This window comes from Ciconia boyciana, chromosome 2, assembly GCF_034638445.1.
Source record: "Ciconia boyciana chromosome 2, ASM3463844v1, whole genome shotgun sequence".
Taxonomy (NCBI): domain Eukaryota; kingdom Metazoa; phylum Chordata; class Aves; order Ciconiiformes; family Ciconiidae; genus Ciconia; species Ciconia boyciana.
This window is the reverse complement of record NC_132935.1, coordinates 832,965-845,876: the sequence shown is the minus strand read 5'-3', so window position 1 is coordinate 845,876 and position 12,912 is coordinate 832,965. Positions and strand designations below refer to the sequence as shown.

General features: G+C 73.3%; 2 protein-coding genes across 2 annotated transcripts; one reads left to right on the top strand and one right to left on the bottom strand.

Annotated features, from left to right (window-relative positions):
• Window positions 1-69: 69 nt before the first annotated feature.
• LOC140646798 (TBC1 domain family member 20-like) lies at window positions 70-2,490 on the bottom strand. Its single transcript, XM_072851118.1, has 5 exons — window positions 2,254-2,490; window positions 1,013-1,114; window positions 789-930; window positions 538-710; window positions 70-442 (listed from the first exon to the last, which is right to left on the bottom strand). Exons 1-5 carry the CDS (start codon window positions 2,481-2,483, stop codon window positions 190-192), a joined length of 900 nt encoding a protein of 299 aa, XP_072707219.1. The 5' UTR covers window positions 2,484-2,490; the 3' UTR covers window positions 70-189.
• Window positions 2,491-5,764: 3,274 nt separating this feature from the next.
• DGAT1 (diacylglycerol O-acyltransferase 1) lies at window positions 5,765-12,853 on the top strand (the record flags this gene model as incomplete). Its single annotated transcript, XM_072855043.1, has 17 exons — window positions 5,765-5,964; window positions 7,557-7,644; window positions 8,150-8,190; window positions 8,501-8,586; window positions 8,715-8,767; window positions 8,841-8,946; window positions 9,062-9,199; window positions 9,281-9,355; window positions 9,467-9,570; window positions 9,842-9,880; window positions 9,978-10,019; window positions 11,024-11,068; window positions 11,163-11,275; window positions 11,454-11,519; window positions 11,606-11,693; window positions 11,801-11,863; window positions 12,073-12,853. Coding segments are annotated over 17 exons (1,494 nt in total), but the record flags the coding sequence as incomplete, so codon positions are not given.
• Window positions 12,854-12,912: the final 59 nt, after the last annotated feature.

Sequence of the window (12,912 nt, the reverse complement as noted above, 5' to 3'; positions counted from 1 at the left end):
GGGGTAGGGGCCTGACCCCCACCCAGGGCACCCCAAAAACGGGGGGGAGCTGCACAGAGACGCCTCGAAAAGAACCTTTATTGAAAGCCGCTCCCGGGCTGGGGGGGTCCAGCTCCGGCCGGGGACCGTGGGCTGCTCCCGGTGCCGGTGACAGTGTGGGTGACGGTGTCCCCGGCATCCCCGGGGGGTCTAGAAGAGCCGGAGCAGGAACTCGGGCCCCCAGTCGAGCGCGGTGTGGGTGACGGCCAGCGCCACGGCCCCCAGTGTGGCCGACAGCCCCCAGACGGCCGCCTTCACCAGGGGGTTGTGACCGGCAGCGGGCAGGGGGCTCACGGCATCGCCCCCCGCCCCGGCCAGCTCCCGGCGCTGCCGGCGCAGGACGGCATCGGGGCGCTGGTGGGACGCGGCGTGCTGGAAGGCACCGAAGGACTGGATGGCGATGCTGCGGTGGGGAGAGGGGGACCCGCCGGCTCAACCCTGGGTGATTTGGGGGGGGGGGGGGACACGACCCACGGTGCCCCCCGCCATCCCCCTCACCTCTTGCGGTGCTGCCGGGCCAGGCGGGCGTGCGGGTGCCGTTGGAAAAGCTCCTGCGCCCGCAGCACCAAGCGCTCGTAGGGCAAATCCGGAGGGATGCGGGAGAGGAGCTGGTGGAGGCTGGGCATGTCACAGGGGGCACCCAGCACCTCCTCCTCCCGGTGCAGGACCACCTACCGAGAGCACCCAGCACCTTAGGGACCCCACCCTGGGGTGCCGGTATGGGGTGGGGGGGGGTCTCCCCATCCTACCGCGGCGGCGAAGTAGACGGGCATGAGGGGGTGGGAGGCGAGGAAGAAGTCGTAGAGGCGAAGGGTGTGATGGAAGTCGGTGAGGACGTGGCCGTACCAGGTGATGAGCCAGCTCAGGGCGAAGAGGGTGCCCACCTCCGCCCTGCCGCCGCCCAGACGGGACGGTGAGGGGCGGCCGGGTGTGGGGGGGGGGACACCCCACATGTTTCTTCACCATCCCGTACCTCTGCATGAAGTCGTGGAGCCGGGGGCTCTCGCGCTGCAGCAGCGGCATGAGGTAGTTGAGGATGTGCTTGGTGCTGTCCATCGTGGGGTCCATGAAGTCCCTGGGGGGGGGACGGACACACACAAGGAGGTGGCCCCCTCCCCCCACCCCGGTACCCCGGGCAGGGTGGTGGCATCGCCCCCAGCACCCCAGGGGGACGTCGGGGTGGGCTGGGGGGGGCTGGGGAGAGACTGGGGCAGGGTGGGGTCCCCGGGGGGTCCTGGGGGGTAGCAGAGGTGGTGGGTGCAGAGCTGCTCCAGCAGCGGGGTGGGCTGGGGGTCCCAGGGGGACGCTGGGGTGGGTTGGGGGTCCTGGGGGGTGCTGGGGGTCCCAGAGGTGGGGGGTTCCCGGGGGACGCTGGGGTGGGTTGGGGGGTCCCAAGGGGGTGCTGGGGGTCCCAGCAGTGGGGGGTCCCGGGGTTACCGGAGGTGGTGGGTGCGGAGCTGCTCCAGCAGCGGGGGGCTGGGGGACCCGGGGGACGCTGGGGGGTCCCAGAGGTGGGGGGTCCCGGGGGACGCTGGGGTGGGTTGGGGGTCCCGAGGGGTGCTGGGGGTCCCAGAGGTGGGGGGGTCCCGGGGGACGCTGGGGTGGGTTGGGGGTCCCGAGGGGTGCTGGGGGTCCCGGCGGTGGGGGGTCCCGGGGGTTACCGGAGGTGGTGGGTGCAGAGCTGCTCCAGCAGCGGGGGGGCTGGGGACCCGGGGGACGCTGGGGGTCCCAGAGGTGGGGGGTCCCGGGGGACGCTGGGGTGGGTTGGGGGTCCTGAGGGGGTGCTGGGGGTCCCAGAGGTGGGGGGTCCCGGGGGACGCTGGGGTGGGTTGGGGGTCCCGAGGGGGTGCTGGGGGTCCCAGCGGTGGGGGGGTCCCGGGGTTACCGGAGGTGGTGGGTGCAGAGCTGCTCCAGCAGCGGGGGGGCTGGGGACCCGGGGGACGCTGGGGGTCCCAGAGGTGGGGGGTCCCGGGGGACGCTGGGGTGGGTTGGGGGTCCCGAGGGGGTGCTGGGGGTCCCGGTGGTGGGGGGGTCCCGGGGGGTTACCGGAGGTGGTGGGTGCAGAGCTGCTCCAGCAGCAGGGGGGGCTGGGGGACCCGGGGTGATGCTGGGGGGTCCCAGAGGTGGGTGGGGAGTCCTGGGGGGACGCTGGGGTGGGCTGGGGGGTCCCGAGGGGTGCTGGGGGTCCCGGCGGTGGGGGGTCCCGGGGGTTACCGGAGGTGGTGGGTGGAGAGCTGCTCCAGCAGCGGGGCGGCGCGGCGCTGGCCCAGCACCAGGAGCAGGACGAGGGCCACGTCGTGGTAGCCCTGGTAGTAGTGGAGCGGGGGGTGGGCGCGCAGGACGTGCAGGATGAGGCCGGCCCGCTGCTGCTGCAGCACCCGCCGCTGCTCGGGGGGCACGCCTGGGGGCAGCGCCGCTGGCTGTGGGGGGGACCCCCAAAACATCCCAGACCCCCCCCCGGCCCCTGCTGCAGAGAGCTTCCGCCCCCCCCCAGGCACGGCCCCCTCGGAGCCCCCAAACCAGACTCACCCCCCCCCCACATTGCAGGGCCCCTCAATGGAGGGCGCAGCCCCCTGCACCCCCAGCCCCGGCAGAGCCCCCCATAGCCAAGCACAGCCCCCCCAACCCAGGCACAGCCCCCCATTGCAGAGACCCACCCCAGGCAGTCCCAGCCCCCATATCCAGACGCAGCCCCCCAAACCGGTCCCAGCCCCCAACCCCGGCATAGCCCCCCGGAGCCCCCATACCCAGTCCCAGCCCCCCATCGCAGAGCCCCCAGCCCCCATCGCAGAGCTCCCCAACCCGGTCCCAGCCCCCCATGGCAGAGCCCCCAGCCCCCAGCCCCCATCCCAGTCCCAGCCCCCCCATCGCAGAGCCCCCCAGCCCCCATCACAGAGCCCCCCAACCCGGTCCCAGCCCCCCATGGCAGAGCCCCCATCCCCCCATCGCAGAGCCCCCCAGTCCCCCAGCCCCCCATCGCAGAGCCCCCATCCCCCAGCCCCCATCCCAGTCCCAGTCCCCCCATCACAGAGCCCCCAACCCGGTCCCAGCCCCCCATCGCAGAGCCCCCCAGCCCCCGCATCGCAGAGCCCCCAGCCCCCAGCCCCCCATGGCAGAGCCCCCCATCCCCCATCCCCAGTCCCAGCCCCCCACGGCAGAGCCCCCATCCCCCAGCCCCCCATGGCAGAGCCCCCCCATCCCCCATACCCAGTCCCAGCCCCCCACGGCAGAGCCCCATCCCCCAGCCCCCATACCCAGTCCCAGCCCCCCATCGTGGAGCCCCCATCCCCCATACCCATCCCAGCCCCCACGGCAGAGCCCCAGCCCCCAGCCCCCATCCCCAATCCCAGCCCCCCATCGCGGAGCCCCCCAGCCCCCGCGGGGGTCCCGGCCCCGCTCACCGGGGGGAAGCGCGGCGCGGAGCGGGCCACGTCCAGCAGGATCTGGCCCCGGTCCCGGTGCTCCTGGAGGGCGGGGGGCTGCGGGGGCCCCGGTGCTGCGTCAGGCGGCGGGGGGCTGGGGAGGGGAGCAGGGGGACGGGGGGAATGGGGGCTGGGAATGGGGGCTGGGGGTGCAGGGGGCAATGGGGGGCTGGGGGGGAGAGGGGATGGGGGAATGGGGGTGCAGGGGGAATGGGGGGCTGGGAATGGGGGTAATGGGGGCTGGGGGCTGGGAATGGGGGCTGGGGTGCAGGGGGAATGGGGGGCTGGGAAGGGGGGATGGGGATGAAGGGGGATGGGGAAGAGGGGGATGGGGGAATGGGGGGCTGGGAACGGGGGGAATGGGGGCTGGGGGCTGGGAATGGGGGCTGGGGGTGCAGGGGGAAATGGGGGGCTGGGAAGGGGGGATGGGGATGCAGGGGGATGGGGAAGGGGGATGGGGGAATGGGGGGCTGGGAACGGGGGGAATGGGGGTGGGGTGGCAATAGGATGGGGGGAATGTGGGGGAGTGGGGGTGGGGGAGGGGGTGAGGGTCGGGGTGGGGGAACGGGGGGTGGAAAGTCGGGGCGGTGCCAGCCCGTTGCAGCGGGCCAAGGCTGAGCAGGAAGGGGGTGTAAAGCGACCCCAGGCGCCAGGGCCCCCCCGCCCCCAGCCCCCCGCCCCCCGTACCTGGCCGGGGGGGCAGGTTGCAGGGGTCGACGCTGAGCAGCCTGGGCCAGACCTGGCGGCGCAGCTCGGGGCAGAGCCCCCCCGGCCCCCGCGCCGCCGCCCGCAGCCCCTCCAGCCCCACCGGGTCACTGCGCAGCGCCCGCAGCACCTGCACCCGCTGCTGCGCCCACCGCCCGCAGCGCCCCGCGCCTGCGGCGGCACCGGCACGGTCGGCGTGGGTGGCGTGGCACGGCACGGCACCGCGATGGCCCAGCTAGCGCGGCACGGCACGGTATGGCACAGCATGGCACCGTGATGGCCTGCGTGGCACGGCACGGCACGGCACTGCGATGGCCCAGCCAGCACAGCACGGCACGGTATGGCACAGCACGGCACCGCGATGGCCCACATAGCATGGCACGGCCAGCACAGCGTGGCCCAGCACAGCACCGCAATGGCCCAGCCAGCACAGCATGGCACGGTATGGCACAGCATGGCACCGCGATGGCCCAGCTAGTGCGGCACAGCATGGTATGGCACAGCATGGCACCGCGATGGCCTGCGTGGCACGGCACGGCACGGCACTGCGATGGCCCAGCCAGCACAGCATGGCACGGTATGGCACAGCATGGCACCGCGATGGCCCAGCTAGCACGGCACGGCACGGTATGGCACAGCATGGCACTGCGATGGCCCAGCTAGCGCGGCACGGCACGGTATGGCACAGCATGGCACCGCGATGGCCCACGTAGCATGGCACGGCCAGCACAGCGTGGCCCGGCACGGCACGGCACCGCAATGGCCCGCATGGCATGGCTAGCATGGCCAGCACAGCATGGCACGGCACGGCACGGCACCGCAACGGCCCGCGTAGCGTGGCACAGCACGGCTGGGATGGCACGGCACGGCACGGCACCACAATGGGGCACATGGCACGGCTGGCACGGCCAGCACAGCGTGACCCGGCACGGCACGGCACGGCACAGCGTGGCATTGCTAGCACGGCAAAGCACGGCAAAGCACGGCCCGGCACGGCTGGCGTGGCACAGCACGGCTAGCACGGCCCGGCACGGCCATGGCCCGCGTGGCCCGGCCGGCACACAGCATGGCACGGCCAGGATGGCACGGCACGGCTTGGCACGGCTTGGCACGAGCTTTGCCAGGCCCCGCCCCCCGCCCTGCCCCCTCCCCCCGGGTGCCCCGGCCCGCGGCCCCTGCCCCCCCGGGCCCCCAAAAGAGCCTCCCCCCCGGGGCTCCCGCTGCCCCCCAGGACCCCCTCCCCCGTTGCCCCCCCGCCCCTCACCTCCGCTCCCCCGCTCCGCCCGCCGCCCCCCGCTCGCCCGCCGGCCGCCGCTCATCGCCCCGCTGGCCCTCCCCCGCCGCCCCGCCCTCCCATTGGCCAGCACGGCCCCGCCCCGCCTCACCATTGGCTCGCCCCTCCCCATCCTGCCTCGCCATTGGTTCTCTCCGCCGCCCACCGCGGCGCGGGTAGACCGGGGGGGTGGGGTCGCCGCGGGGGCCGCTGGGAGTTGCAGTCCCGCCGCTCTCCGCCCCTCCCATTGGCCGGGCGGGGCGCGGCGGAGGGGCGGGGCCGTTGCCAAGGTTACATAGGCCGTGGCGGGCGGGGGGCGCGGTACGGTGGCCGGGAGGCGGCGCGGGGCCAGGGCCGGGCCCAGCATGGGCGACCGCGGCGCGGCGGCGGCGGCGGGGGGGGCCCGGCGGCGGCGGGCGGGGGGGGCGGCGGGGGGGCGGCAGCAGACGACGACGACGACGACCACCCCGGCCCCGGGCAGGGCGACGGCGGCGACCCCGGCCACGACTCCGGCAGAGATTTCAGGTAACGGCCCCACCGTGACCGCGGGGCCAACCGACCTCCCCTCCCGCCGCCGCCGCCGCCACCGGGACCCCCGCACGGGGACCCTCCGGGGTGACCCCGGCCTGAGCCTCCCCGCCCTGGTGCCCACCCGCGGTCCCGGTGCCCCCCTGTCCCCTCCCCGGTGTCTCCCCCCCGCTGCCCCTCCCCGGGCAGCGCCGCGGGCGGACCCCCCCGGTGTCCCCGGGACCCTCGTCCGTGTGTCCCCCCGTGTCCCTGTCCCGTGTCCCCGGGAGCGATGTCCCAGCCCCCCGCCCGGGCCCCGCCGCTCCCGGTTCCTCTTGCGACACCGCGGGGCCCTCCCCGGGCGGGCGCCGCTTCCTCGGGCGGCGGCGGCTCCCCGCCCCCCCGGGGCCACCGTGTGCCCTCCCCCGTGTCCCTGTCCCCGCAGCGGGGGCCGTGGTGGCCGTGTCCCCTCTCCGGGGGCTCCCCGGGACAAGGGGGGGGGGGGCGTCGGGCAGCGGGGGGAGCCCCCGGTACCCCCCACCCCGGCTCCCGTGGGGTCGGGGGGGCTCCCCAGGGGCCTGATCCTGACCTGGGGGTGCCCCAGTCACAGCCCTGGGGGGGGGAGGTCCCGCACCCTGGGGGACACGGGGCACCCCGCTGTCCCCTCCAGCCCCCCGGGCTGGCGTGGGTGGGGGCGGGGAGGCGTCCCCGGGTTTTAGGGCTGTGCTGGGGGGGGGCACTTTGGGGAGGGGGTGCCCCCAACCTGGGTGCTGGGCTGTGACCCCCCCCCTCCCTGGCTGCCCCTGCCCGGGGACCCCCTTGTCCCCTGCCCCTGCTTGGGGACCCCTCCTCTGGGGTGGGGGGGGAGTCCCTGTCCCCTGGGGACCCCAATCCAGGTGACCTAAACCCCCCAGGAGCCCCCCCCACGGCTGGGCAGGGGGGTCCCGCTCCCCCCGGGCTGGAGCGAGGGGCTGTGGGGCTCATGGGTGAGCTGCCTGCTGCCTGCCCTGCCTGCTGCCTGCCCTGCCTGCTGCCTGCCCCCACCCCCCCCCCTTGGGGTGCAGCGGGGGCAGGATGGGTCCCTGCCCCCCCCGTTACCCCCTAATCTTATCGGGGGCCGGGGCTGCAGCACCGTGGGACTCTGGACCCGGCCCTGCCTGCCCTGCCTGCTGCCTGCCCTGCCTGCTGCCTGCCCTGCCTGCTGCCTGCCCTGCCCGCAACCCTGGGCTGCGCCCAGCCCTGGCACCGCTTCAAGGGGCTGGGACGCCCCTGTCCCCTCCTGGGGGGGGGGGAAATCGTGTCCCCAAGCACTGGGGGGCTCCGGGATGGTGCCCTCTACACCCCCCCCCCCCATGCTGCCCTCCTGCCTGCAGCCTGCCTGTCCCGGGGCTGCCTGCAGCCCCCCCCCCATCCTGTAGCCCCCCTCCTGCCTGCAGCCCCCCCAACCTGCTACAAAACCCCCATCTCCCCCAAGCTTTCCCCTCCGTGTCCCCCCAAAAGCGCGTCCCGGTGTCCCCAGCCGCTGCCGGGGTCCCTGGGGTGGCTCTGGCTGCGTGTGTGTGTCCGTCCGTCCCCCCGACCCGCCGCTGTGTCCCCCCCCTTGTCCCCAGGTGTCACAAGGTGCAGGAGTCTCTGCTCAGCTCGGCCAGCGGCTACAGCAACTACCGGGGCATCCTCAACTGGTGTGTGGTCATGCTGGTGAGTTGGGGGCCGCGGGGGACCCCCGGGCCGGGCCGGGACCCCCCCGGGCAGCGCGGCCCCGGCCCCGAGGGTGGCTCTGCCACCAGACCCGCCGCGGCGACGGCTAATCCCCCGGCGCGGCTTTAATTCGATTTAGCGGGTGAAAGCGAGCAGAAGAGACTCGGCGGCGGCCGGCGCGCCCATTCGCTCGTGCCGCCGGCTCCCGCACCCGGTGCCACCGAGGTGGCCGCGCCGCGGTGCCGGGACCGTCACTGGTCCCCGCGTTTCCCGGCGTGAAGCCGCCGCGGTTGCGTGGCCGCTGACCGGGGGCAGCCCGTACGTGTGCCGGCGCTGGCACGTGACTCGCCGCGCTTCGTGCCGCAACCCTTGCACAGACTCGTGGCACCGGTGACGCAAGAGCGTCCCGGGGCTGTTCCCGACCCTGGGGTGCCCGGGGAAAGGGCGGGGGGGGCTGCCCCCCCCATCCCCCGTCGCCTCACCCCGCTCCTCCTTCCTCTTCCAGGCCTTGAACAACGCTCGGCTCTTCCTGGAAAACCTCATCAAGTGAGCGGGGGGGTCCCCACGGGGCCGGGGGGGACGCGGACGCTGTCCCCCACCCCCTCCGTCCCCACGCTGCCCGGAGCAGCCCCGGCACGGGGGCTCGGGGGGTGTCATCATCCCCAGCGTGGGGCTGGGGGTGTCATCCGTCCCTGGGACCCCCCCCCCGGGGGGCTGCTGGGGGTTTGGGGGAGTGGGAAGTGCCGGTGGGTACCGGAGCACCCCCACCCCCCCCGGAGCGGGGTCCCGGAGGTGTCGGGGGGTGGGGGGGGGTCTGGCTTTGGGCACGGGCTGCTCAGCCCCCCTCTCCGCGCAGGTACGGCGTCCTGGTGGACCCCATCCAGGTGGTCTCCCTCTTCCTCAAAGACCCCTACAGCTGGCCCTCCCTCTGCCTGGTCATCGGTGAGTGCCCCCCCGCCCCCCCCAGCCAGCGGGGATGGGCTGGGGGGGCTGGCGAAGCCCCTCACCCCGAGTCCGGCCCGCGGGGCCGCCGTCCCGGCGGCTCCACCGCCCTCCTCCTCTCTTCGCAGTGGCCAACGTCTTCGCGGTGGTAGCCCTGACCCTGGAGAGATGGCTGGCGGCGGTGAGCCCCGGGGGTCCCCTCCCTGCGCCTGGGGGTCCCCGTGTCCCCCCCATCTCACCCCTGCCCCCCGCAGGGCTCCCTCTCGGAGGGCGCGGGGACCGCCCTGCACGTCCTCAACCTCCTGGCCGTCCTCTGCTTCCCCGCCGCCGTCGTGCTCGTGGTCACCTCCATCACCCCAGGTGAGGGGCGAGGGGACGGCAGCCGGGCTCCCCCCGGGCTGGGGGGGGGGGGGGGTGGTGGTGGGGGGGCAGGATGCGTCCCTGACCCCCCCCCCCCCCCCCCCTTTCCCTGCAGTGGGGTCCTTCTTCACCCTGGCCACCTACACCGTCATCTTCCTCAAGCTCTTCTCCTTCAGGGACGTCAATAAGTGGTATCGGGAGAGGAGGGAGGGGAAAGCGGCCCCCCCGGCCCCCGGGGAGGGCTCGGCCGCAGGTACGGCACCGCGGCGGTGGTGGGGGAGGGCGGGGGGCTCATCCCGGCGGGGGGCTCAGGGCTCCCCCTCCCCTCTCCCAGCCGCCGGGGCCAAGAGAGCCAACGGGGACGTGGGCAAGAGCGGGGTCACCTACCCGGCCAACCTCACCTACAGAAGTAAGTGCCGCCCGTGGACCTCGGGGGGGGTCCCCGACCCACGGCGGGGGCGGGGGGGGGGGTCCCCAGGTCTGTGGCCGCCCACCCGCACGCTCCCCCCCCTCCTCGTAGATCTCTACTACTTTCTCTTCGCGCCCACCCTGTGCTACGAGCTCAACTTCCCCCGCTCCCCCCGGATCCGCAAGCGCTTCCTCCTCCGGCGCCTCTTCGAGATGGTGAGAGCCTGGGGGGGGTCCTGCGGGGGGGGTCCTGCTGGGGCAGGGGTCCTGCTGGGCGGGGGTCCGGTGGGAGGGGGTGGTTGGGCTCGAGGCTGGTGGCCGGGGTCCTACCCTCTGCCTTCGCAGCAGATTGGGGTCCCTGAGGTGGGGGGGGGGGGTATGATATTGGGGGGGGTCCCCGAGGCGGGGGGGGTGAGGGTCCCCCAGGGTGGGGAGGGACGATGGGGGGCTGCCGGCTGCCCCCGCTGACGGCTCCTCTGTCTTCCAGCTCTTCTTCACGCAGCTGCTGGTGGGGCTGATCCAGCAGGTACGTGGGGAGGGGGCTTGGCGCTGGGGGGGGCTGGGGGGCTCCCCCCTCCCCACGCGGGGGCTGCTGCCGGCTCCAGCCGCCTTCTCTGTTTCAGTGGATGGTGCCCACGATCCAGAACTCCATGAAGCCGTTTCGGGTGAGCGCCTGGGGACCCCCCAGCAGTTGGGGGGAGGGGGTCCCCTAGGGATGGCGATGGGGGGGGGGGCAAACGCTTGACTTTGCATTTAGACCGGCCCCAGAGTAGTCGCAGCTTAGCGAGGGCTAAGGTCTGCGTGGCTCGGGCTACCCGGTGAAGCGAAAACCAGCTTGGCGTTTGAAACGGCAGCGCTACGGCGCGATAAGCTGCATCCCACGGGATTTTGAAGCGTAGATCTCCCGGCCCCCGGCCGGTGCCTGCGCGTAAAGGAACGGAGCGCCCGCGAGAAAGCCGAGGGGCTCGACGGGCGGGGGGAAGCCCGTACTGCAGCCCCCCTTTAGGCCAGAATCCCCGCTTGGCTTGGGGCACGACGCCGAGTTACGGCCGGGGGTCGAGCGCCGGAGCTGGCGTCTGGCACGAAGGGAAGGAGGAGGCTGCGGGAGCGAGTTGCCCGTCGGTTTCTCAGCGCCCGTCTTCCCACGGCGAGCCTTTTGAAGGCGAAGGTTTGCCGAAACGACTCTCGCCGCGTCTTGAGAGACGGCTAGTTCGGTCGGTAGCGTCGGCGCTCCGGTTAGGTGCCGTCGGCTTTGTAGAAACGCGATGATCCCGTCGCCGCGTGCCGAGGCGGTCGCTGTAGAAGCTCTCCCCGGTTTTGTAGCCGGCGAGCGGATCTGAAAGCGTGGAAGCGAGGTTGAGGGCAGGCCCTAAAGACACCCGCCTCTTCTCGAGCGAGCTCCCCTGACGCTCTTTGGGCTGTCCCCCGCAGAGCTCTTGCGTCCTCTGGGTGAACGGCGTAGGGAATAGCCAGAGGCTGAAATATCCAGGCGAGGGGGAGCCGGAGCCTCTGCTGCCCCCTTTGCCTGGCCCCAGTGGGGCAGAGGACGCCCTCCCGCGCCCCCGAGGGCAGCGAGCCCCCGCCAGCTCCCCTCCCTGCCTCCTGCCCTCTTCCCGGGCTGGCAGACGGGGGGTGTGGGACAGGGGTGACGCGAGCTGATGCCTTGCAGGACATGGATTATTCCCGGATCATCGAGCGCCTCCTGAAGCTGGCTGTGAGTACCCCCGCCGTCCCCCGGTCCCCCTGCCCCGGAGGGGGGGGACAGCCAGCCCCCCCTCACGGCCTCCGCCTTCCCCCCCTCCCCCCAGGTCCCCAACCACCTCATCTGGCTCATCTTCTTCTACTGGTTCTTCCACTCCTGCCTGAACGTGATGGCCGAAGTGATGCAGTTTGGGGACCGGGAGTTTTACAGGGACTGGTGGTGAGCGATGGGGGGGGCAGCGCCGTCCCCTGGTCCCCTCCTGTCCCGGAGCATTGGGCCCTGCCCAGGGGTGGGATGGTGTTTTGTTGGTTTTTTTGGGGGGGGGTCCCTGCGGTGTGGGGTGGAGCGGGGACACGGCGGCTCCCCCGGCACGCGGCTCACTGCGCTCTCTCCCCAGGAACTCGGAGTCGGTGACCTATTTCTGGCAGAATTGGAACATCCCGGTGCACAAGTGGTGTCTCAGGTCTGCGGGGGTCGCGGGAGGGGGGCTCGGGGGGGGGTGGCTGCGATGCTCCCGGGGCTCCCTGCTATAACGGTGCTGCTTCTCAGGCACTTCTACAAGCCCATGCTGAGGAGGGGGGTCAGCAAGTGGACAGCCCAGACGGCCGTCTTCCTGGCGTCTGCCTTCTTCCACGAGGTCAGTGCTCCCTGCCGGCTCGGGGGGGGGCTGCCCGCCCCCCGCTCCCACCCTGGAGCTCCCGGAGCTCCCACCCTGGGGCTGGAGCTGACGCTGTGTCCCCGCAGTACTTGGTGAGCATCCCCCTGAAGATGTTCCGGCTCTGGGCGTTCATGGGGATGGCGGCTCAGGTGAGCGGAGCCCTGGCTCGGTGCTGCTCGGCTCCGCGTGCCCGGGGCGGCACCCATGGGTCCCCTAGGAGAGAACGGGGCTGGGCTGCAGCCTCGGGATGACGGGGCCTGGAGCTGCAGGAGGGTCCCGCACCCCATGCGGTTGAGCCCCATGCGGCCGGGGCCCTTTGCCGGCAGCGGTGGGGCTGACGCTGCCCTCTCCCTTCCAGGTCCCGCTGGCCTGGTTCGTCTCCAAGTTCCTCAGGGGTAACTACGGGAACGCGGCCGTCTGGATATCCCTGATCATCGGGCAGCCCATCGCCGTCCTGATGTACGTGCACGACTACTACGTGCTCAAATATGAAGGCAACCAGTGAGGCGGGGGGCCCACCGTCCCGTCCCTCCCGGTGACCCCCGGGGCAGCGGGCGCAGGGGCCCTCGGCCGGTGCCAGCGCCAAGGTGCTGCCGCCGCGGGCAGCTGCCTTGCGCCTCCTTGTACGTGTAGGGAATAGCCGGCAGCGTTTCTGTCCTTGTGAATTGAATGTCGGATCAATGCAATAGCCCCCGGGGGGGGCGGCCTGCCCCGGGGCTGTCGGGAACCGGCCTCTGGCCCCGGCTGCCCCTCAGCCCCCAGCTTTAAGCGGCCGCCTGCCCGGCAGAGCCTCCTCTCCCTTAAGGCACTTTAAAGGACTGTCCCTGGACGGTGCCTGTCCCATCCGTCCCTGTCACGCTGCCTGGGGAGGGACGCTGCCGGAGGCTCGGGGGGGCCCAGAGCTCACAGCCGCCGTGGCTGTGCTGGCCGTGAGCCCTGGGCCCTGCCTGCTCTGTCCCTGGGCCGCTGCCCGGGCAGGCAGCTGCCTGCGCTGCCCGTGGCCCTGCCCTCTCCTCGGAGCGGGCTGGCCCGGACCTGCTGCTGCCTCCTGGCCTTGCTCTGGGCTCACTCAGCCACTTTTTAGCCCTTCCAGATTGTATCTGTCCAACACCCAGTGATTAAAGTGTCTTTTTTTTTTTTTCCAAGCCTGGCCCCAGCTCTGTTCCTTCTGCCCCTGCTGCTCCCGCAGGCAGGGCCG